This window comes from Nicotiana tomentosiformis, chromosome 11 (assembly GCF_000390325.3).
Source record: "Nicotiana tomentosiformis chromosome 11, ASM39032v3, whole genome shotgun sequence".
NCBI lineage: Eukaryota > Viridiplantae > Streptophyta > Magnoliopsida > Solanales > Solanaceae > Nicotiana > Nicotiana tomentosiformis.
The window spans coordinates 99,250,426-99,277,599 of record NC_090822.1 but is presented as its reverse complement, the minus strand read 5'-3'; the positions used below and the strand labels follow the sequence as shown (position 1 = coordinate 99,277,599).

The 27,174-nt window shown below is 33.0% G+C and overlaps 1 protein-coding gene across 1 annotated transcript; it reads right to left on the bottom strand.

Moving 5' to 3' along the window:
- Window positions 1-5,741: 5,741 nt before the first annotated feature.
- On the bottom strand, window positions 5,742-12,721 carry LOC104119627 (mitochondrial import inner membrane translocase subunit TIM22-4). Its single transcript, XM_018778825.3, has 5 exons — window positions 12,447-12,721; window positions 8,920-9,086; window positions 8,268-8,458; window positions 8,010-8,082; window positions 5,742-6,109 (listed from the first exon to the last, which is right to left on the bottom strand). The coding sequence occupies exons 2-5, from the start codon at window positions 9,077-9,079 to the stop codon at window positions 6,024-6,026; spliced, it is 510 nt and encodes a 169-aa protein (XP_018634341.1). The 5' UTR covers window positions 9,080-9,086; window positions 12,447-12,721; the 3' UTR covers window positions 5,742-6,023.
- Window positions 12,722-27,174: the final 14,453 nt, after the last annotated feature.

Here is a 27,174-nt window from a genome sequence, read left to right as displayed (position 1 = left end):
AAATTAAACAAACAAATAAATAATAAACGGAAAAGGGCCAACAATACCCCTAACGTATTGAAAATGGTTCGAAAATATACTCTGTAACCTTTTGGTCCGCAAATGTCCCTGACGTTTGTTTTTGGGCTCAAACTTACCCCTATATTTAACAGAAGAGCCAACAATACCCCTAACGTATTGAAAATGGCTCAAAAATATCCTCCGTTAACTTTTTGGTCCGCAAATACCTCTAACGTTTGTTTTTGGGCTCAAACTTACCCATATATCTAACAAAACTAACCTGGTCAATTTTTTGACTTTAACTTCGCCATGTGTCATTTTCTTAACCCGCCACGTATATTATTTATATTAAATAAACCCACCTGTATCTTTTAAAATACCCAACGACCCTGATCCGCTTCTATATATTTGAACAGTCGACTAAAAATAATTGCATTCGCTAGTTAAATATATAAAAAAAATATACATTGATTATATATAAAAATATGTATATTATGCATTAATATTTTAATATATATTTTACATGATATTATATTTAGAAGAAATTATATGGTGTAGTTTTCCCTTCAAATTTTGCAGATCTTAACAAGTTTAACAAATATAAATTTTAATTTGCAAACATAAAAATGATAATGTTCTATTTATATGATTCTAAAGTAGAAGCAAAAAAATAGTTGGAAAGAAAATTATTTAAAGCCTTTAATTATATACAAATCTCACTACTTAGTACATTAATGGACTTCACATGATCTTTTCAATGAGAACTAATAGTGTTTTAATAAATAACGATAGGGCTAAAATATTAGCAAAAACTTTCGTTCCATTATCAGATTTGCTTAATAAATTTGAGTTATATATCATAATTAATAGGGAAAGCTACACCGTATAATTTCTCCTAAAAATAATATCATGTAAAATATATATTAAAATATTAATGTATAATATACATATTTTTATATATAATCAATGTATATTTTTTTTTATATTTAACTAGCGAATGTAATTATTTTTAGCCGACCGTCCAAATATATAGGAGTGAGTCAGGGTCGTTGGGTATTTTAAAAGATACAAGTGGGTTTATTTAATACAAATAATATATGTGGCGGTTTAAGAAAATGCCACATGGCGAAATTAAAGTAAAAAAATTGACCAAATTAGTTTTGTTAGATATAAGGGTAAGTTTGAGCTAAAAACAAATGTTAGGGGCATTTGCGGACCAAAAGGTTAACGAATGGTATTTTTGAACCATTTTCAATACGTTAGGAGTATTGTTGGCCCTTCTCTTAGATATAGGGGTAAGTTTAAGTCCCAAAACAAATGTTAGGGATATTTACGGACCAAAAAATTAACAAAAAATATTTTTGAATTATTTTTAATATGTTAGGGATATTGTTCTTTTACGAATAATAAATACTTAAAACAATTGCATATAAAAGAGTCGTAGCAAGTCAACTTATCTATATTGAGAAATCTTGACCAATGTCTCATAAGCAACATAACATATAATAAGTCGGAAACAGTGAAAAGGAGAACTTTAAGTGAAGGTCTGACCTGTTTCCCACTAACAAACCCCACACTGCAAATAAAAGAAACTTCTTTTTGAGTCTTAAATCCATTTAAATATATATTTTCCTTTAGTGTTGCCCATGTTATTTAGGTTAAACTATGTGGTAATTAGAATGTTGTGTGTCATGTCACTATAATACAGAAGAGCACTTATCACCGTCATTAGTGACCACTAACCACGAATATTCTTTCATTAGGTTATGGTTTGCTTATCAATGATTAAGATGTTTAGGAAAGAATTGATCTCATATTATTAATGGAAAGAGACACAAACATATTTTAATCGATAGATTAGTGTTGAACAGAAATTAAAACCTCTTTGTTTCAACCTTAACTACGAGCCTGAGACCTCATTAGCTACTTATGATATCTTAATTAATTAATTATATTTCGGTCTTAAGAGATCAATCTAACTTGAGAAATGAATTACTTTCAGTTTATTTGATAACATTATTATTTGGGAAGACAAAAACATTAGAAAGATTTTTTTTAGGTAGCTTTTGGACATGTAAATTTTATTTTTATAATTTGAAAAATCTATGATTGAATTTACGATCTCGTACTCCGAACCTTGCCACAAATAGAGGGAGTAACAAAACTTGACTTGTCTTTTAAATGATTTGTCTAGGTATGTATTTTAAATCGAATTTACAATTCGTGAAATATTGCTGTTCAAACAAGAAAAGAAAGAAAGAAAAAGATTGAGTGCTTTGGGATTTTGCAATCATAGATAAATAAGTCCGGGTCAAAGCTTAATGATATTTACATTAAATCAATAAATGTACGTGTAGTTGCACATAAACCTCTCTTACTTAATTATATGGTTTAATCGAGACATGTTATCAGTTCATTAAATTACTTAATTATAATGAGTTTATACAATTAGATATATATAAATATTAGGTGGTGATAAATATTATCATAAATCTCATTTTGACAAATACAATGTAACAAATTTTTTATATAAACCGAATACTCCTTTAAGAGTTAAATATTCCTGCACAAAGCTAAAAGTATAAACCGCAGAATCATTGATGTCGATAGTTGTTAAATTAAATATGACAGAAAAACAAAAGAAGACAAGAATATCGCCTTTTCTAATTGAAAGCAAGTATTTAACAATTAAAAGAAGAAAAAAAAGAGAGAAGAAAATGGCAATGCATTTCTTTTCTTTTTAATAATACGCAGGAGAACGCTTTAAACTCATATCTTCAGTCTAATAAGATAATTAACTGAAATAAACAAATTATTTTACATAAGTCACTTTCACTGTGTGGTGCCAAATGACGGGGGCAGTGACCCAAGTGTGCATTCCCAACATTTGAATATAGCTTAATTAGCGTGTGCTAAACTTGTGTTTTTCCCACTTCATTAAATTAAGAAATAAAATCGCATTGCCAACATTTGAATATAGCAAGCTTGTGGTAAACTTGTGTTTTTCCCACTTCTTCATTAACGTAAGAAATAAATTAAAAAAAGAAGTATAGCAAAGTGATTTTCCATCATATTCATAATCCTACCATTATCCTTTTCCTGCCTTTTGCTAATTTAGAAAAAACAATATTCACATGTACGGACCATATTTGGGTTTGTCTAAGATTGAACCACTTTACCTAATAAAGCGCCACGCGAAATTAAGATTGTTGCTTCCACTAGGCTATATTTTATTTTATTTTTTGAGAAAATGACCTATGTAATCTCTTAAAATTTTAATAGCCCATATTTTTTTTATTGACACGAAATATCCTTCCGGCCAAACATATTACATCTAATAGCCCGAAATGTCTATTTTGTATATTTTTTTAAGTGACAGTCTATTTTGTATATATTTTGTATAGTGATAGTCTATTTAGTATAATTTTTTGTACAGTGACAGCCTATAGTATATAAATTGTACAGTGACAATCTATTTTATATAGTGACAGTTTATTTTGTATAGTGACAGTCGATTTTGTATATATTTTGTATAATGACAGGTTATTGTATATAAATTGTATAGTGACAGCCTATTTAGTATAACTTTGTATAGTTACAGTCTATTTTATATATATTTTGTATAGTGACAGACTATTTAGTATATTTTTTATATAGTGAGAGTATATTTTATATATATTTTGTATAGTGACATTCTATTGTATATAAATTGTACAATGACAGTCTATTTTGTATATATTTTATATAATGACAGTCTATTTAGTATATTTTTTGTATTGGACAGTCTATTTTGTATATTAAAGAATCACTAGCTATGAGGAGAGAAGGTGGGTAAGGAACTTCAAGCAAAATTGAATAAGCTTGCATGGAAATCTCAAGCTCTGATTCTATGCTATGTAGGACACATATAAAAATGTATATGGATATTCTCTATGCACATGTATGTCCGTACCTCTATACAACCACAGATAGGCTGGAAAAGGGCCCCTAAGCACCCCATATCATATCTAAAATAGAGTGTTCAAGAAAGTTTACAGGCAAAATTTGTCTAACTCTCTCCTTGCTCAATTCTCAGTTACTCTTCTTCTTTATCCTTGTCATCTCATGTTACCACATTACTGTGTTACTTTTGTAAAAGCCCAATAAGTCCACGTGACTTAGGCATTTAGAGGCCCAAAACCGAATTACGTGGCACCACAAATATCCACACCCCTTTTCTCTTCTCCCCTTCTTACCCTTACCCCATGCACTATAAATGCATGCTAATACCAGTGCAATTATATCAATTGAATTTTTCAACCTACATTCCCATGCTTACGTCCTCCATCTTGAACAACTGCAAGTCAGGGAGCTTTGTTAGATATTTCATTGAACTGACACAGGCGGAGGGGAAGCGGGAATTTTGTGCCTACCTTCAAGTTTTTGGCTAGCTATTATAATTAGTTTTTGGCTTCAAATTGCATAATAGATTTGTGGGCTAGAGATTGTCAAAAGTTTCAGCCGAGTGGCTAAAAGTAAAATTGTCTCATATTTTTAAACCCTTACGGGTCGTTTGGTTAGTGATATAGGGATAATAATTACGAAATTAAATATAAAACTATTTTATTTCGGGTTTGGTTGAATTTTTGAATTCGAGATTTGCAATTTCGGGATTAATTAATCCCATAATTGTGTATTATTCTATCATACATTGAGAGTGGGACGACAATTTCGGAATTAGTTAATCCTACTATAAACACTAAAATGACAAATATGCCCTTCTCCAAGGCTCTTTCCCCCCAAAATCTTTAAAAAATTTCAAGGTTAAAATTAAAAATAAAAGTTTATTCCAACTTATCTAGTATATACCAAACACATTTTTTATTATATCCCGTATATCTCATTTTTTAGTCCAATGAGCCGAACATCTACCAATAAATCTAAAAATAATCATTAAATAATTCTGTTATTATTTGATCTCCGTATTATAATTCTATCAGTATAATTTCGGAATAACTTGTTCCCAACCAAACTACCCCTCGTTACTTTTCCTATTGCACTTGCATTATATAATCCAAGTAGAAGATGTGACAATGTGACATTAGTTTAAAATTACCTTTTTAAAGGTGGTGAATCGATTTCTCCTTACAAGGACATTCTACGCAACTTCAGCTAGATTTTCCTCTCCACCTATATACTAAGTTTAATGATTTTTCTTTTTTAACAAATAAAAATGCATATGTATGGTAGGTATAAGGAGTACTGTGTTCGTACAAATTTCAAACATGTTCGCGTAATGGGTATAAGGAGTACTGTGTTCTTTTCGTACTGTGTTCTTTTCTAGCTAGATGTATGGTAACCATTTTTTGAATATCATTGGTGAAAACATAATTTGTCCATCTAGCTAGAAAAGAAAAAGGATAAGGAATAACGCCGCGCAATTGATATTCAAAAAATGGTTGGATAACTATTATTCATTGACATATATTATTAAAACGATCACTGAAGCCTGACAAAATTTGCTTCAATAGAGGCAAAGATGACCACAATATATTCTTACGGATATTTTCTTCATATCAATTTTCTTTAATGAATTTCTTCCATTAAAAGTGAGAAGTCGAGGCCATAGAAGTGGATATCAATAAGATAAGATTAATCCATGAAATAAAAGATTAATTATTTTGAACTGGAGCAAGAGAGCAACAAGCTCTTGTATGTATGCTCAAGAACAGCTGGTATTATGAGATAATAAAGGTACCACAGGACATAAAACTAACTACCTTATTAAACAAAAATGTCTCAAACATGTCTAAATAAATGCTACATTTTCCCAGTTCTGGGACCAGCAAGAACTCAAGGAGAGCACAGAGGGTAAGTTGGCGTATAAAGTTAGTGGAATGTTTACAACATTGCTCATCCCTCATGGAAGGCGCATAATTAAGCTCGTGGTTTTGGGGGCAAAAATAATGTGATTATAAATATATGTAGGTTGATGTAACTTCCATTGTCACAGACTGAGGAATGATCCATATTGTCTACTTGGATTAGTGATATCTATCCAAGAACTTCTCTATCAAAACTGAAAATGTAGCAAAGCCAGCACAACCTGCACACGCAGCTTTTGGTCCACCTGAAACAAAATGGGATTGTAGTTCAAATAAAAAGAGATGCTTGATAGAAATAACAAGTCTTTGCAAACAGTCCAATTACTTGCTTCATCAGCCACATATAAGCCGTAATATAACCAGACCAAAACAGACTTTATTCTACAGCACTACCATCAAAAGTGAAAAACCACAACACACACACACAGGGAGATCCAATTAGGAATCAGACGAAATTGTCAACAATCTTTCCCCCATCTGGCTAGCATACTGCAGCCTATTCCCTGAACTAGCTTAGGAGAACGCAATGATCTGCAGTGAATTCCTTAGTTTGGAAATTCTAATTATGATGGAGATCATGAGAGTTGAAAAAGGAAGTTATGTGCTTCTCAGCTACAAGATAGACTCAGATAGGATAAAACTGTCAACAATCATTCTCCCCATCTGGCTTTGCAGCCTAATACCTGAACAGGTGTAATTTTCGAAGGGAGAATATATAAACAGTATACAATAATAATCCCAGACTTATGGTTTAGCAATGTTATCAAAAGAAAAATGTCTAAATGAAGGAGAGACCACAATGTCAATTTGGAAAAAAATAAGTCAAATAGCAAACAGCCGAAATACATGCTTCACCAGTCACAGATAAGCAGTAATACAGCCCAACAGAAAGGCTCAATTCTTCAAGCAAACTCTGTATTCACTACCATAAAAGTCAAAATCCATTAGACCCTGATAGGATGAATTTGACAACCATCTTTGCCCCATCTGGTTCACTATAATGCAGTCTACTATCTAAAACCAAATTAGGCGAATGCGATGGTCAGCAATAAACTCCTCAAAATTTGGATTTTGCACAAATTTTAATATTTTCTACTGTTGACATACTTTAATTTACATTTTACATGTATTTCTTTTTTTCTTAATCGGTAAATGTATGAAGCAGCACTAAGATTGTAGCAAAAAGCAAAAGAATGCATTCCCTTGATTCTGAATGGAGCTAATAAATTCTATGATTCTATCAGCATCTTCACTAAACTCCTGTATGCACCAAAATGAAAGGAAAAGAATACAGTTAACTTGATCTTGCTAATGAGCTCTTTCCTATTCTCAAAATATCTTAAAGTCCTTTCTTTCCAAACAGTCCGACATATGCAAGCTGGTATGGTTAGCCATGCTTTCGTTAGTTTTTTATCGATGCCCTTGATGTTCCAGCAGGTAAGCAGTTCATTCAGTGTTTCAGGCATAGACCAACTTAAGTCCAAAGATATCCGAAATCATGTGCCATGGTTGAATCACCACAGGACAATGTAGGAATATATGACTATATCCTTCATTTTCTTTTTCGCACAAAAAAACATATGTTACAGCTCTGGAGTCCCCATTTCTGTAAGTTCCCCATTGTAAGGCATGTCGCATATCAAACTATCAAAGTAAAACATGCCGCTTTGTGTGGAGCCCTCACATATTATTCTTATTTTACAAATATTTTAAGTTAAAAATTTGTGGGTCTTACGCCTGCCACATGATCAGTAGAACACCTCACCTTGCGCATCTGCCTTCTAAATGCGACTTATGATAAAGTAATGCAGTCCAATCATTTAAAAATCTAGAATTTTTGAACGCACTCTAACTTTAAGAAGCTGAAACCTCTTTGTGGAAAAGTTTCCGTTAAACATTTGATTTCGTCTTTCTTTTTTGCATGGTATGAGTTACATTCTGATGACAATGCCCCAGAAATTCCTTCTTTTGCTTTCTTTTTGGTATGATACTACTCCCCTGGTTGTCTCTATATGAATCTCACTATCCATATCACTATATCAAGACCAAAAATATATGAATCGAGTATGGATGCAAGATATAAAAATATATTTACTGAAGATTATTTTTGTATATGCTTTGCATAGTCAAAGTAACAAATCTTACCTCTAGCTGATAATGTGCCTCCTGTTACACACCCTGCAACTGCTGTATTTGTCATGTCATGCTTTGCCCGTGCCTATGAACATAGTACAAGAGAAAAATTACTTATGACATTTGAGTTTTAGAATAATTGAAAAGTATCCGACTCTATTTGCGAAAATGACTTCCAATTCGCTTCCTTGGTTCAAAAAATTAAGAGGATTTTGTAAAATGAGAGCTGGAGAACTTCATATGGTTATCCTCTCTAAGGATCAAAGGTACCTTCTCAACGACACATTCAGCAGCAGAGAAAACCAAACCCATAACAGCAAAAGTCTTGCAGGAACTCCAACTCCTCCGACCCATCTGCTTTGCTTGGTATACAAGTTGTTGCCTCGTTGTCATTTCCTCTTGCATTATTGGGTTATCCAGTGCCCCTAGAAACAGACCCATGAACAACCCAAGCCCCCCTCCTACGAAACAAAAACAATGCGTCAATAAATGAACAGAAGATATATTTTAAGAAAATTACTAGAAAAATATTATCTAATTGGACACAAATAGAGGATCTAAAAACAGACTCTATTCAAAAACAATATCAGTTGACAGAAGCTGTAAGCTAGCTAGAATCAGGCTCTCTCATTCTCTATTCCAACTAAAGGAGTACAGGTGACTATCAGCCATAGCAACGGGACGGAGTTTAAAGTGTCTCTTGGATTACCTCTTGAGTCTTGTAACATAATTATGACATCAAACATAGAATTATAGTCATCCATTGTTTTCGATAAGGGGTACTATTGTCATCCATTATACTAAGGTATTGCAAGAATGACATTCTGAGCATTCCATCCATTAAGAAAAAACACTCAACAATAAGACACAAAAAATAATTCAACTAGGAGACAAATCCACCATGCCTTGTATAAAAACATACCCATGACTCCGCTAACAACACTGCGAACTGCACAGTTGTTCCAAATGTCTTGGCCCCTTATTTCCTCCACAGTAGGCATCCGAATAGGCTCAATCTGGGGCTTCTGAGCTTCTTGAGAGCTTGAATGTGTGTCATTTGATTCACTTGCCGGATCACTCATATCAGCTCTGATAAAAAGATGTGTAATTAGTTTATGAAAAACAAATTGAGCCCCTCATCGAAAATTTCTCCTCCCAAGAGCTAAGATTAGAACTCACTCAAGTTGCAACTTTCATGGTATTTAAATAAATATCATCATCAGCTGAACAAAAGAAAGTTATGAATCTTACACTACTTTACCAGTTCAAAAAGAAAAAGTTACGAATCTTTTTTTTAACTCATAACTTATCAAAAAAACGATGAATCTTTCAACCTTACAAGTTACAATACAGTTGAAAGTTCCAGGTTTCCTAAGTTCAAACTACAAACATATCACGTAAGGTCAAAGTATGCCTAACAAGGAGAACAAACAATACAAATGGTGGAAGTGGCTTATATCCAGAGTTCTTCCACATCATGAAGAACTTAATTTTCCAGTTGATATCCTGTGTCCTTCAATCGAACACTTAATTCTTCACGTTTCATGCATATATGTGAAACATCAGGCTCGATGAATGATTGTGTTTTGTTCTTAATCTCAATCCAGCTACATCCAATTTCTTTTTTAACTGTTCCACATCCATTAGTTTCGTACTTTTGCTCTCTTCCCAGTTTACAGTTACTAGGACATATGTTGTTGAGTCATGAGGCTGAAGGGAAATGAGATTCTCTGCTGCAAGTTTCCCAAACTCCACATTGCTGTTAACTTTGCTTGCTGCCAGGAGAGTATGTCATACAATTGCACCAGCAGGAAACGGCATCCATTGATGAGAGCCATCGCTAAATCCAGCAAACCAGCTCGCCTACACAAATCTACCATGAAAGAGTATATCTCCATTGTTGGGGAAACATAAAAGTTGTTAGCCACCATGTCAAAATATTGACCTTCATTGCAGTCCTGCATGGGTACAGGCAAAATAACTCCAATGAATGTTGTATTGTCCATTTCTTTCTGCAATTCCTCAAATATCATTAGTGATTTTCTGCCATAAGCACGTTGTGCATATCCTGGTAGCATTGAGTTCCATGACACTAAGTCTCTTTCTTGTTGTCTCTTGAAAATTCATTTGCACTTTCTATGTTCCCTCTTTTAGAGCAGATAGTCACCAGGGTACTGCTCCAGCATAAGGCATTACTCAACCTGATTTATTGAGTTTGCATGATATTGATTTCCTTGCTCCACTGATGCCATGGAAGGTAAACTCGTTTGGCCTGAACCCACTTTTGGCTAGTTTTCGGAAAACGCTGACAGCACCTTGAGTGTATCCTCTTTGCGCATAACCAGGATAACATAGCAGACCATGAAATAATGTCCTCATCAATCTCATCAAAACTTTTGCAGCCTCACCAGTACTTCCTATTTTCATGTACGCGTCTGATAAAGCATTTCCTACTGTAGGTGAGCCCTGGTACTTGTTTTTATGACTTCTTCATGTACTTGGAACAACGAAATAGAGGGATGAGCAGCAAAAATAGTTGAATAAGTGAAACCACTTGGTCTAATACCATCCCTTTTTTCATTTGGCAAAATAGATCGTTGCTCACTTAAGCCCAGAATTTATTCCGCATATTTTGATAATTGTGGTGTCCAGGTACGCTTTTGTGCACCTCGACTATACTAGGTACCTGCTACTTTCCACCATCATAGGTATCTAGTAACTTTGTCCACCAAAGCTTAGGAAGATAGAAAGAAGATGAGCTACTTTCCTTTTTAGTTTGTTCCAAAATAAATGACGCATTTCTAAATTTGGAAATAATTCAACTTTAAACTCTTCATTTTACCCATGATAAGAAGCTTCTATAACCACACAAATGTCATGATCCCACAAAACTTTTACCCTTTAAGCTTTTAAGACCACAAGTTTCAAAAGTCTTTTTTTTTTCTTAAACTCCATGCCGAGTCAAACTATTTCATCTAAATTGAAACGGAGGGAGTAGTATTTTTTGTCTCGAGTAACTTTGTCCATCCAAAAAACAACATTGCTAAATCTATGCATAGTTGAGACAAATAAAAAAATCTATACATAGTATTGGCACGCAATCTCGCTTTCTGTTGGTAGTAGGTTTTTATGACTAACCGTTGTTTTCTTTCATCGTTGATCACCTTACTATCTTGTTATTTTTATTCTGCTTTTATATGGCTTTTTGGTACTGTCCCTTTTTGTCTATATTTTCATTAATGTGGTGCTTCTGCTTTCCTGAGCCGAGGGTCTATTGAAAACAGCATCTCTATCCTCACAAGGTAGGGGTAAGATCTGCGTACACACTACCCTCCCCATACCCCATGGTGTGAGATAATACTGGGTATGTTGTTGTTGTAGTAAAGAACAACATAAAGGCATCATCAATTTCCCCACATAAGTAACCATGAGTGACATTCTAATATTATGGTCTAAATATTACCCAATCTTTGTAACATGACCTTAAAGCTACAAGTCTCATCACGTGGAACAACTTAAGTACTTCAGCACAAAGCCCGTTAGTCACAAGACCAGCTATCGCTTACCAGGCCATTTTCATTCCTATTGCCATACTTCCAAATACAGTTGTGGCCTCTTTGACCATCCCGAACTTCAAATACAATCTGATCAATAATTCCCCAGGGAATAGGGATGTTATACACCTCAAAAGCACATCTGATGACCACAGTATGCACTTGAATTCCTTATTCAAATACAAGTTTATTGGCCAAACTCCAAGAAGTGTAGCGAAAGTAAACACGTTAGGCTTAACTCTTCCAACTAACATCATATGGTTGTAAAGCTAAATCAACTAGCTCATTGCACGAATAACCTGAAAGGAACGAAGTCCAAAGTCACAACTTTCTCATGCTCCATCTCATCAAACACTCTCTGTCCATCTCGGACGTTCACTATTTTCATGTACATGTTTAGAAGTGAAGTCCCAACACTAACATTGCCATAGGCACTTGTTTACCAAAAAATAGATCAGACAGACAAAGACCCTCAACAATATACAAGAAAGGATAGCACCCTCACTGAAAAGTCCAGTACAATGAATAACCACACAAAAATTCAAACCACTTCATTGAAACTGTTCCCAGAGTACTCGAAAAGTTAGCTTTTTCAGAGAAACCCGTTGGGAATTCCATCAAACAGGATGCGTGAGTAGCGATAATAGGAAATTTGAGATGATTCAGTTTGAGTTTCTTTTCCAACTAACACATAGGCTCCTGTGGCTTCAACTACCCACTCCCTTCGCTAGCTATTAGCTCAGCACTTACTTTGCAACAAATAAACACATACCAGAACCCCAAATTTGTTATCATCAACACCAATGTTTTTTTCCGTCGAAAAATACAAAAGAAATATAGATCATATAATATTCGAAATTGATTAATAAATTTAAAAGCAACGAAAATAACTTACTTTTGGTGAGTTTAGTAAAGTTGCCGCCAATGTTTCACTTTTCAAATTTTACCTCCGCATCTGCTGCTCAAATTTATGAACAGATTTCACATATAACAGAAAATGGGGAGAACGTGAAAGAAAGAGGTGGCTTGTATGGGCGGCAACCGGCGGTTGTGTAGGTTTAGTTCTATGGCGCGTTTAAACGGGTAGCTTCAAATGGGTTAATGGTTTGGACTTTGGAACTGCTGGAGGTTGACACCAAGTAGCCACTCGTAGCATGCCTTTTTTTTTCTTCCGTCTCAGCACGCCTACAAAATTTTAAACTATTTAAAATTTGGTCAGTTTTGACAAACTTCGGACTAAGAGGGTGTTTGTATTAACTTTTAAAAAGTAGCTTAAAAGTTAAATGCCTAAAGCTATAAGTTGGTAATATCTAACTACAAGTAAGTACTTTTAAGCACTTTTTATCATTGTCAAGTACTTCAAAAACTAAAAAAGTGCTTAAAAGCCAATAAACACCCTCTAAGTAGGTTTTTGGACATAAGAAATATAATAATTTTTTAAAAATAGTATAAAGAATGAAGTTAAAAATGATATTTAAAATTTAAAATTATATTTGGATATGTATTTCACTTGAAAAAACGTTGTAATTTTGTGAGTGGTGAAAAAAGTTTTTCCCAACAAATTGAAAAAATGGTCAAAATTACTTTTTAGTTTTTGAAAAAGCTCATTCTAGAAAAATATCCAAAAAAAATTATAAAATTTCATGGACAAATAGGTTTTTAAAAAAATTGAAAAAGAAAAAAAAAATAATTTATGGACAAACGGGTCCTAAATCTCATATTACTGCTTCTTTTTCTTCTTCAAACCTTCGTGTACGAAGGTGAGCTTTATCAATCAACTTTGTTAAATTTCAAACTCATAGCCTGTTTGGCCAAGTTTTTTTTTGCCAAAAGTGTTTTAGGCCAAAAATTGAGGTGTTTGGTTACACTTTTAGAAGGAAAAAAAGTGTTTTTTAGTAAAAGTAAAAATCGATTTTGAGAAGCAGAAAAATGTAGCTCTTCTCCAAAAGCACTTTTTTGAGAAGCACTTTTGACAAAAATACACTTAGAAATAGTTTTTAAAAACTTGACCAAACACTAATTAATACTCAAAAGTATTTTTCAAATTAATTAGCCAAACACAAACCGATTCTCACCAAAAGTACTTTTTTGAAGAGCACTTTTTGAAAAAAATACTTCTCAAAATAAGCAAATTTTAGAAAGTTGGCCAAACATGCTATGAATCTCCTCTCCTCATCATCCTCTTCCTCCTTCTCCTCCTCCTCCTCATTCTCCTTCTTCTTCTTCTTCTTAACTTTGGGTCCAAGTTGGGCTTTTGTCAAAGCCTAACTTCATACCCAAATATGTTAGGAAAATTTACCTAGCTATATTATAATAGAAACCTATTTACCACCTTTATTTAGGTTCCTTATTAATTAATTTGTATATTTATATTTACACTTTATATACAAAATCATAAAAAATAAGAAAAATCACAATTCCTTAAATTTAATCTACCAGTTACACGACACCCACCCCCATTTTCAATAACCCCCTACATTTAAGATTATATTTCTTTTTCAAAGGATTTCAAAAATATTTTATCTCTTTCTTAATAATCACCCAAAATCTTTCTCAATACAGATGAAATTCGGGATATTGCTCTAAAATCTTATTCTTTCTTTATTTTGTCTCTCTTCCAAACTTTACTCTGCATTAACAATGGCTTCACTAACAATAAGAATCATAATATGACTCATTTTTTTAGAAATCTTCCGAAACTGCTATCTGTTCACTAAAATTTTATGGGTTTGAACTTCGATTTGCAGCTGCTCTCTTCGCTGATAGGTAAAATATCTTAATTATATGATAATTGTATCATATTTATTTTAGAATTGTATCACAACTGTATCAAAATTATATGTGACTTATATATGATACATCAATACCCAAAACAATACTCGATACAATACTAATATAATTATAATATGATAATATTAGATTTTTAGTGTAGAGTTGTGATTGAAACTTGAAGAAGACGAAGATCATAATTGTGTCGTAATTTTTCATAAATGCATCGCGATTGTATTATAATTATATATGTATCATAATTGTTGCAGAAATTGTATTACAAATGTATGATAATTGTATATCAATGTATATTGTTACGAGGAGTTGTGAGTTCGTGATAAATTTTGCAGTTTGTATCACAAATATATGATAATTACATATTAATTTATTAGTATTGTATCAAATATTATTTTGGGTATTAATGTACCATATACAAGTTAGATACAATTGTGATACAAGTATGATATAATTATGTCTTAGACGTTGATGTATCTGATACAATTATGAAATAATTATCATACAATTCCTGCAACTTCTTCTTTTTCGAGTTTTAATATGATTCACCTAAAAGCAACTTTATACTTAACTAATCTCTCTCAAAATTGAGATATAAACTCCAAAGCATATTCTCAATCATTTGCAAGTATATCCAATCCAGATAAATCACAAAATCTGAAAATATGAATATCGAATTCAAAGTTTTAAAGTTTTTTAATGGAACGGCATTGGGAATAATTCTGGCTACAATATGAATGTTTCTTCATTTTCAGTGTTGTCCAGTCTCCCAGCAAAAAACGATGCAATTGACGATTTTTTTTAATAATATAAAGTTTTCGGCAATAATGGGAAGAGAGAAGATAGAGATTATATGTGTAGAGTAAGGGATTTTGATGTAAAAAAAAAAAAAAGAGAAGAGAAGAGTAGAGGTAAAATTAAAGTTGGGAACTTTACATAAATATCACAATTTAAAAGAAATATAATAAATTCGTAGCATGAAATCTAATATTACAGTTGTGGCAAGAAAATATTTATATTTGTAGCACATAGTTCCCATAAAATAGGAATATTAATTATTAATCTCTAAACATAAGCAATTTGAATAGAAAGTCAATAACCCTTTGTACAAAATTCATGCCTTTTTTTTCTTTATCTATTAGCTTTTCTTCTTTTTCTTCATCTTCTTAATTTTATTTTCTGCCGAAACCAATATATTTTCTAAATTTGTTCCATTCGTTTTCTTTTTAATTATCTTTCTTAAGCTTTTCTCTTTCTTCTTTCTTCCTTTTTTAACATAAAGATCTTACTTAGATAATAATATATGTTAATATATACAAAATATATATATATATATATATATATATATATATATATATATATATATATATATATATATATATATATATATAATATTAAATTAACACATAAAATATTCAAAAAATATACATAAAAAATACATCTTCAATTAAGATGACACTTAGACATGTGAAATATACATAAAATATATATCTTAAATTTGATTAAGATGGCATATAAATATACAAAAAACATATATAAAAAAATACATCCTAAATTAAAATGGCACTTGACATATAAAATATATTTGAAATATACATTAAAAATATATCTTAAAATAAGATGGCACTTCACAAAAAAATATACAAAAATTATATATATATAAATACATTTTGAATTAAAGTGATACTTGATATACAAAGTATAAAAGACGTATAAATCAATAAATCTTGAATTTAGGAGGCATTCACATATGCATCGGATTTTAAAAAATAGAGTGAAGAAAATGAATATTGGGCTTAATTTTTATAATATGCTAATAATGAAAAAAAGTACTATTTATGGAATAAATAATAAATGATGTTATTTTTTTAAATAATATTTAAAAAAGGATCAAGTGTGTAAAAACTCTAAAAAGAGGAAAGGATGTAATTGAATCTCTTAATTGAATGCACTAATAATAGGGTGCGAGCCTTTTAAGGAGCAATGTATACAATTTGTAAGAAAAATCTAGATACTTATTAATAACTACAAAACATAAAGAAAATAGATAAATATATTTCTAATATAGTATAACTAGGTAAAAATCCCAAACATTTTAAGTTTGAAAGTAAATGCTCAAAGTCAGACCTATAGGTTTGAGGTCTTAAGTTAGGCTTTGGCAGAGCCCAACTTCATATTCGAAGATTTAAATCTAAAAATTTCAGACTCTCAATTCAACTCCAAGCCCACATATTGGAAATTGATTATGAAATGACTAAACTTTAAATACTTTATAAATTTTTATTATTCTTTAAATAGAGATCCTAAAAATTGTTTTTTGCGCGATTCGACCTGCCTTGAGCCATAACCCGAAATGAGATGGGCTCACTTACAGGTCTAGGAGAAAGTTAGTATGTTAAAGCTTTCAGTACAAAGTGGAGTAACAGGTTTTTTTCCCCCCAAAGAGTAATAAGTTAAGTATACAAATGTTAGTACAAAATTCATATTAATATACTAAGTCGGAATACAATTTTTTAAAAGTTTTCCATGTTAGCAGTTGACCAAAATAATTAAGTGCGGTAAACGTCATCTATAAATACGCTTTATGTCCCATATTACATGTCTTTTAAGGTTTTTACGCACTCAATTTTTTTTTAATAGTCTTAATCGCAAGAATATTTATCTAAATTAGCATTTATCTCTTTTTATATATCTTACGTAATAAAATATCCACTTATTGGAACAGTAGATCTAGAAAAATGTCATGAGTGACTTGTTATTTTTTCTAAAAGATCAAATATTTTGAAACAAGTTTAATTTCCAAATGACTATGTTACACATTGCATTGTCACAGACTCAGCCGGTGTAGACATGACCAACAAAGTTGACAATCAGTTCTTCCGCAAAAAGGAAATTGTCGCTGGAAAATGAAGGGTTTGACTTGACAAAATAATGCCACTATCAAACCACCGATCTACACTTAGAAATGCAGAGTCCAATTAATTTTGAAGACTGCCAAATTTTTTAAAAATTGCAGCTTTCTATAAGACAAATGTCCATAACTTTGAGCTGTCCAACTTTTTATTTTTGGTAAATCATTTAGTGTTCCAATTCACTTTTGGCCCGATTAGTTTTAATATGCATCGCAAAAAGTCTGTTATAGAGGGTCTCGTGCTCTCTACTAAAAGGGACTTTGAGTTCGAATTCGAAATGTTTGATTAAAAATGAAAGAATTTTTATCATTTTATAACATCTGTGATAGCGTTAAACATCACTCTGTGTAAGCTATAATATTAATCTATGACAATATTGTATTTGTACATAACATCAACATGCAATCTCAAGTAGAAGTAATAATACTAATAACAATAATACTAACAAATCTTTGGATGCCCTAAATTCGCTCACAGAAGGCTCTTCCAAGGAGATGACAACTTAGTCTTCGCTACGTAGAACAAGATAACGAAAAAATAGTTTGGAGGAGGTGGTTGTTTGAGGTCAATATTTGCTGAAGGAGCCACTTTGGCTTTAATTTCTGCAACTTTAATGGGTTTGACAATACAAGGGAAAGAACAGTACAAATTGGTGCAAACCTTACATTTTTTAATAAACTAATCTTTGAGCAACGTTGCGAGTGAATTTTTGTCGATGAGAATAAATTTTTAAAAATCAATGAATATTGTATTTGACTTTCTATATTATTTAAATAAACAGAGATTTAAAATAAATATGTAGCAAGTTATACTTTAAATAATATGTAGTAAGTTATACTTTAAATAATCTTAATTTTTTTATAAATAACAGTAGACTTATTGCTACTTTCGATACATAAATTTGAGTATCTTATCTATGCTTCACTTGTCTAATAATATAATCGGATTTGTAATTTAATATGGGAATATATTACAATATGTAAACAAAAAATTAAAGTATATTGTAGTATTTATTATTTCTATAAATCATTATTATTTTTAAACGCATGCATATCGTTTATTTAAAGATATTTTCTTACCTGTCCTAATGTGGTTATATGTGTAGTTCACGTTGTAGAGTAAACTTCAATATTTAAAGATTTAAGAAATAAATTTATATAACCTAAATATTACTTAGGAGTTTTTACATAGTTTAAATAAGGAAAGTTTTAATTCACTAAAAATAAAGGCAATAGAATATCAATGATCACGCCCAACTATGCCTCCTAAGAGGTCTAGCGGTCGTTGCAAATATAATTCGGTTTACAAGTCCGGAGTCGAACACCATAGAGAATTAACCTACTAATCACAACCACTAATTTCGCAAGAATTCAAGTAATCAACCTACAGAATATTGAATAATGAGTTGATTGTTTACTAACTAAAAGCAAGGTAATTAAAAAGCTATAATTTTAATACTAACAAAGCAAATGTTGTAGACATGATTGGAAAGGTCTAGGGTTTTGATTTCCCCTATTGTCGGAATCTCCCCCGCTACGTTTCCTATAAATTTGCCCCAGTATTCTCTACCGATCGTGAGTATTTTGAGTGTGTAGCTCTCTCTCGAGCAACTACCATAATTTACTAGACGTATTCTCTCGAACTACGCTAGCTGGCACTAATTCACCGCTCACTATGATCGCGCCAAGGTTTCGTTATCTCTAATCCCGCCTTTAAGACCTCCATATTGATCTCTCAAATACGTTAGGAGTTGTGTTGTTCAACAACTACCTAAATGCGTACTCTCTCTCGAGCAGTACACACTAAATATGCACAGTCAATTGAGGACCCTTCAACCAACAATAATAATAATATAGTTGAACAAGTAGAGAAAAGTAAATGGCAAATTTCTATTAAACACAACGGAAAAATCATCCTTCAATTGGTTCCATCAAACCCTAGGTGGAATTTTAGCTACTCATAATTATTTGCACAACTACAATACTAGAATTCATAACCAATAATAAAAATAGAGGAAGAAAGAGGGAAAAACATGAAGTTGAATCCTTCTCCTTGCTCCAAGTGTGTTCTTGCCTCCCTAAAGTCTTCTCTCTCCCCCAAATAGTGGCTCTCTCTTAAAAGCACGTTTTAGGATGTATTTATAGTGACTAAGGTTTGTATGGGGCGAGTTTTCCTTCTCCTAATTCGGATTGAAAAAGCTGGTTTCTTCTGCTCCGGTCCTGGTTTGGCGAAGTCAACCTCGCTTCGCTGTCCGGGACTTTTCTCTTCAGCTCTTTATCCCCTAATTTTTCTCCTATTTGATCATTTTCCTACACATAAGAAACACGTAATGAGCATATTTTTACTTCAAAAATAGTGTGAACTCCCGCAACTCACACAAGAAATAACACACTCAAAACATGCACTTTTCACCTTTTATCACCATCCCACACTTAAACTTTTGTTCGTCCTCGAGCAACTTAAAATTAAGCACATACACAAGAAACACCTTTCAAAACATACTCAAGCATCACACCAATGACAATGGTTTATATCAACGCTTAGAACCCAGCTTATGCGTTCTTCATACCCTTCCTCAAGTTTTAAACTCATGCCAAGATTATTTAAAATATTCATGTGGATCTTTCTAATATCCTTGCCTCAAAACTCGACTCCCATGCATTCCACACTATGACTCGCTTCTTGTGCTAACTTAAAAATCAAGGTCTATACCAATCATTTGCAAATCATGTACCCTCACCAACAAACCACAGAGAAAGTAGTCCACATACTCAATATAAGTTCAAGTATATTTTAAGGACTCTCAAATCGGAAGAATTTTCTCACTCTCACAAAGAAACTCTTATGCCACCCAAGTTCGTATCATAGACTTGCCCATAGTATAAGTCTCTACTAATTTAAGCTCGCAAAGTCTATGATCAAGTAGGACTTTATAGGTTGTAATGTAGGCGAAGGGACGGGTAAGATATATTTGAGAAAATAGTGACTAACCCTCCTAAGCACTTTAATACACTACACTTTACTTTTAAGCACCTTCTTGTCATGACCGATTCGATTTCTTGCCATGAAACCATGCATATTTAAGCCCTTCTTCATTAAGTACATCAACATATAGATATTTACTAGCCTAGACAAATATGAGAGGTTTTATTCTTTTTTGTGTGTGTTTTCTTCTTCTCCTTTTTTTTACACTCTCCTTAATTTGGTATTTTCGGCTAGTAACTTTTTTTTTGTACACAAGTGCACCTTGTCGGCCTTTCTATGGTTCCACGCAAAAGCTACCCTATCTCTTTCTTTACTCTTCTAGCTACTTAAGTGCTTTCCGAGGTAAATGTTCAACAAGATTTGATTAAGAACACATGGGATTCGCCTTGTAATGTGGTTGCCAAAGAAAAGGTCTACAAGCTCAAAAGTGTTGAGTACGGATAATATTAGCACTGGTAGGCAAATAGGCTAAATGGTTAATCAAAGAAAGCCTATATCACTTCCCAAACTTACAAAACTTAATCATTTCGCTTCGACTCACACACATAAAAAGTTCTAGACTAGCAAGGATGGCACAAAGTAAACCAAAATCTCACCTCACACAATGCACATGACTCATTCAAGACGGCTCAGACCCGACTCTCGAGTTAAAGAAACTAATATAGTCATCATAAAATTTAAGCACACGAAAATTAATCACAAGAGTCAAAAGATGAGTCTCGGTGTAAATAAAGCCACATATATTTTCAAGACATGTAATTACAAAGATCATGAAGAAAGTACTTAGTTCAAATGCTCCACCTCTAAGCCCCGATATAAAATATGTCAAAAAGCATAGATACTCAAGTTCTCCCCATTCCATTATCAGTTCAAAATGTAGAAAAAAATGAAAATCTTGTTTTTTTCTTTGGACTTTAAACCCTCAAGAAAACTGTCTAGGAAATCCATCGTCGGAAAAAGTCCAAAACTTATGAAAATTCAACTTAAAAAAATACTACCCGATTCAAAGAGTCATCCCTTGAAAAAGAACCGTAACAATAAGAAAAACCAAGAGAGATTATTTCTACCTAATTATTTTATGATTTTTTTCAACACACACAAAATAATACAACTAACATAGCATAGAAAATCACTCAAATAGTCTCTTCACCCCACATTTAAAATTGTGCATTGTCCCAATGCACACCCATAAATACAAGAGGGTAAAAGAAACTCCCTGGTAGACCAAAAGCCGAAGCATTAGCAGCTCATGGGGTACTCAGACTTCTCCTAGACTTGATTCTTTGTGCGGACACCCCACACTTAGTTCTAACCATCTTACTTGCTTTTTCTTTCTTCGAATGACCTTGCTTCCCATGCTCCTATATAAATAAAAAACAACACTACAAGAATATAATAAAATAAAATAAAATAAAAGAAAGCAGTAAAGTCGGGTTGCCTCCCAACAAGCGCCTGATTTAACGGCGCGACACGACGTGAATCACTTTCTGCCTCCACCTCGAGCTTATAAATTGGACCCCAAGTTTTGATTTAAGCTTATGATTATGCTCTTGGGGCGGTACAAATTTTTGCGAGCCAAAGTTTAAATAAATTTTTATGTACTTTTTGGCTCTCGACCAAGTAGTGTCACCTTGCCTAGGCGGCCTTGGAAATTTCAAAATATAAGGTTCACCGACCTCTGCCCTTGACTCATTTTTATGCTCATAAGGGTCAATTCTCATATTACCATCCGAGCATAATGTAGAGGAGTGTTTAGAATGAGGTCCAACACGCTCAGATACCTGAACTTCAAGATTTTCAACCTCTCCGATAAAAATTACACTAGAGTTAATTAAATTTGTATCCTCAATGTCCTTGCCTGACTCTAGTATCATTTTTTCAACATTGACATCATCAAATTCTAGTTGGTTAGAGTGTTAGTGTTTTACTCTAGACCACTCCATTGGCACCTCAATTTCTATCTGTAATGCATATTGCTCCTATCTACTATCCATAATATTAACTTGTTGAGCATTAAAAGCTTCAACTAGTTAACTCACTTGAGCCTCCAAGTTGCGAATAGTAGCCTCCTGCCTTTGGATGTGTAGTTGTTTCTCATTATTTTGTTCCAAAAGACACCTTAGCATATCCTTGATTTCTTTCAGGTCATCGTCCCTGGGTTCTTTGTTCCTATTAACTTCACAAGAAAGAAAAAAAACCATCATAGTAAGGGGTTGGGGAGGATAAAAAATATAAGCACAACCATGAAAGTCACCATCTTGACCACCACACATATCACATACATTCCATACATAAGATTGAGTTGGTGCACATAACTCGCTCTTAAAAATATTTTGATAATTTTGCCATGGGTGGTTTTCTCCACAATATGCATAAGGAGGATCAAAAGTAGAATTACCAACATCAAAACTCTCATAATTCCAAGATGCCATGTCTCTCAAATCAAAAATAAAACAAAATAAAAATAAAAGTTCAAACTTGACACTAAGCAATATTTACAGCTACAACTACACCATTAGTTCTCCGGCAATGGTACTAAAGTTTGATCACGCCCAACTCTAGTCCTAAAAGGATAAGCGGTCGCTGCAAATATAATCCGGTCTAAAAGTTCGGAGTCGAATCCCACAGAGAACTAAGGCTTAGCTACAATTGTGCAATATTGCTAAGAAATACAAATTCAAATAATTTTCTAGTTATAAATATTGTAATTTTTTATTTTAAATTAATTAATTAACAAATACTAGAAAGCAGTAAAATTATCAAATAACGAGGATAAAGGTGAAAACAAGATAAAGGAGGCCTAGAGTTATGATTTTCCCAATTGTCCGAATTCTTCCCGCTATGCCTCCTATAATTTCGCCTAAGCATTCTCTACTGATCGTGAGTACTTTGGTTGTCGTAATTCTCTCTCGAGCAACTACTAAAATTTACTAGATGTATTCTCTCGAACTACACTAGTTATCACTAATTCACCGCTCACTACAATCGCACCAAGGATTCGTTATCTCTAATCCCGCCTTTAAACACTCTGTATTGATCTCTCACATACGTTAGGAGTGATGTTGTTCAACAACTACCTAAATGTGTACTCTCTCTCGAGCAGTACACACTAAATAGGCACAGTCAATTGATGACCATTCAATCAACAACAACAAACACGTAGTTGAACAAGTAGAGAAATCCAACGGCTCTATTATATAAAAATATAACAAGAATTCATCCTACATAAGGTTCCATCAAAACCATAGATAACAATCTATTCATAATTACAATACTAGAATTCATAACCAATAATGAAAATAGAAGAAGAAAGAGGGGAAAACATGAAGTTGAATCCTTCTCCTTGCTCCAAGTGTGTTCTTGCCTCCCTAAAGTCTTCTCTCTCTCCCAAATAGTGGTTCCCTCTTAAAAGCACGTTTTAGGATGTATTTATAGTGACTAAGGTTTGTATGTGGCGAATTTTTCTTCTCTTAATTCGGATTGGAAAAGCTGATTTTTCTGCTCCGGTCCCGGTCTGGCTAAGTGAACCTCGCTTCGCTGTCCGAGACTTTTCTGGTTTCTTCTGCTCCGGTCCCGGTCTGGCGAAGTGAACCTCGCTTCGCTGTCCGGGACTTTTCTCTTCTGCTCTTTATCCCCTAATTTTTCTCCTATTTGATCATTTTCCACATAAGTTTGTTCCTACACATAAGAAACACGTAATGAGTATATTTTCACTTCAAAAATAATGTGAACTCCCGCAAATCACACAAGAAATAACACATACTCAAAACATGCATTTTTCATCCTTTATCAATCAACTACAAAGAAAAAAAAGAGAAGTTAATATTGATCCATTATATTCAGATGTGTCCAAATGGAGACTAACAACTCAATGATGTTCAACAAAGAGAAACAGTTGCGCCATGTAAATTTGAAAGTTACAGTTATAAAAGTTTTAAACATGGAATTGCAGTGACGGAGAAACTCTATTTTTTAGTTGAACTTTTATTATACTACCAAACGGAAAAGAGGAGCTCAAATTTAATTTGAAGGAATTGTCCTAAATATTAGACAATTCTGAATTATAAGTATTACCATTTTATTTAATATAGGATTATAATTTTAAGGTCCTAAATATTAGGACTTTTTATGCAGTAGTGATGTTAGGCCAAAATGTTATACTTTTAGTAAGCGTTTGGACATAAGAATTGTAAAATTCAAAAAAACGGTGAAATTTTTTTTCAAGTGAAAATGGTATTTGAAATTTAGAGTTGTGTTTGGACATAAATTTCAGTTTGAATTGTTTTTGAAGTTTTGTAAGTGATTTGAGTGAAAATTTTGAAAAATAACTTTTTGCAGTTTTTCAAATTTTCGAAAATTTTCAAAATGTATCTTCAAGTGAAAATTGAAAATTTTATGAATAAACGCTGATTTAAAAAAAAATAATTTTTTTTGGAAAAATCTTCAACCAAATTGTATGTCCAAATGGGCCCTTAGTACATTACTCGCCCTATATTTTGTTGATTTAGTGATTAGTTGTGCGACATTTGAGCTAAATTGTGTTATTTTATGTGTAGGAGCATCGAAAGACAAAGATGAGTGAAGGTCGCACAAAAAGAAAACGAAAATACAAGAAAAGAGTACAAAAATACCAAGTACCCAAACCGTGCTACAGACCAGGCTTTGCGAGGTCTATAGCCAGGTTGACCGTGCTATAGACCAGGCTTCGCGGGATCTATAGCTAGGTTGATCGCACTATACACTAGGCTTCGTGAGGTCTATAGCCAGGGTGAGCGCGCTATACACCAGGCTTCGCGAGGTCTATAGCCAGGTTGACCGCGGTACAGACCGAGCTTCGCGAGGTCTATAGCCAGGTTGATCGCGCTATAGACCAGGCTTCGCGAGGTCTATAGCCCAGGAGCACAATCATAAGCTTGAAGTAAAACTTGGGGTCCAATTCATAAGTTCGAAGTGGAGGTAAAAAGTGATTCACGTTGTGCCGCGACGTTAAATCAAGCGCTTGTTGGGAGGCAATCCAGCTTTACTGCTTTCTTTTATTTATTTTTTATTTTTATTTTTTTGATTGTATTATTTTTGTAGTTTTGATTTTTGATTTTCTAGGAGCATGGAAAGTAAAGCTATTGGAAGGATGTAACAGCAAACCAGATGGTTGGAACTAAATGTGAGGTACCCGCACGAAGGACGAATCATGTATGAAGTTTGAGTACCCCATGAGCTGCTAGTGCTTCGGCCTTTGACATATCACGAAGTTTCTTTTACACTCTTATATTTATGGTGTGCATCAGGGACAATGCACAATTTTAAGTGTGGGGTGAGGAGATTCTTTGGGTGACTTTCTATGCTATTTTAATTGTGTTAGTTTAATTGAATAATATTTTTTTAGAAAATAAAAAAAGATTGGACTTTTTCTAACGATGGATATCCTAGACAATTTTCTTGAAGGTTTAAAGCATGACCCAAAAAAAAAAAAATCATAAATATTTTTTTTTATTTTTTTAGGTAGTAATAATCCCCAGTGATTTTTCTTTTTTCCCCGGTTCTTTTTTATGGGATGTAGTTTGCACCGGGTCATAATTTTTTATTTTTAGAGTAGAATATAATTTAGGGAATAAAAGGATGGGGGAAATGAGATTTGCTAGGCGCCTTTGACTAATTTGATAGTAGCATATTTAAGCTCTAGCATGTGTAGTACCTTCCCTATGGTTTGAAAATGCTTATAATGCCTTGTTGAGTAGATAACATGTTTATTGACGCCTATAGTTCATTTTCTTGGCTTGTGTCTCTTTGTGCTTGATACTTAATATTTTGTGGCTCCGTGAATACTTGCAATTGTTTGAGAATCGGAATGGAACCTTCCTTGGTGAGTCATGTGCCATGTGTGGTGAAAAAGTGTATAGTCCATATCATTGTATTAGAGTCTAGAACTTGCCCAACATGTGAGTTGAAGCGAAATTTTATGTTTTGCTCGGTTTGAAAAAATGATTTTAGGCTTTCTTTGATTTGTTTGAGCTTAATTCTTACCACAATAAAAATTATTCCTAGTCAACCCTTTTATGCCTATAAATTTTTATTTGATAACCACATTACAAGCCTATACCCCTTTGTGCTTAATTATCATTGTTTTGATCCTTTTACCTCTTAAAGCACTTTAATTGTAAAATGAGCGCTAAAAGAAGTAAGGATAGAACTTGGGTAGCTTTTGAGTGGAACCAATGAAAGAAAGAAAGGCGCACTTGTATTGTAAGGAATACACCACTAGTAGGAAGGGTAGAAGAGAAAGAAAAAAAAGAGTATTGTTGAAAAGAAAAAAAATATGTAGCAAAGAAAAATAAGCATATCGTGTTCTTGCTAGTGTATGAATTAATATAGTGCTTAAAGAAAGAGAAAATATTTTTGGGGATGATAATGTTGTGAAATTAAAGTGGATTGAAGAATTTGCGCTTGAAGTTTATTATGTGATGTGTTAAAGTGCTTGGATGAACCACTAATCTAAAATATATCTTACCCTTCCCTTATCCCATATTACAACCATGAAAAATTCCTATTGATTTTAGATCGATCAAACCTACATTAGTGGGGGTTTACATAATGGGCAAGCCTATGGTACTTTGGGCATGCATGTGACGTCTTTGTGAGAGTGAGGAATTTCTTTGATATATGTGAGTCCTTAAAATATGTTTGAGAATTTGATTTGAATGTGTGGATTCAACTTACTCTCATGTTCTTGTGGTGAGGGCACATGATTTCGCAAGGGATAGGTGACGTTGTTAGATGTCTCTATGATGTTAAGTGTTCAAGCCACGAATGAATTATGATATTGAGTCGGTTTGTGAGGTTAGGATTGTTATAAGCATGTTGTCTTGTTGTTAAATAAAATTTTGAAGTATGGCATAGAGTAAAGGGAAGTATGTGTTGAAGGTATATGCTAAATTTTAATTGTTG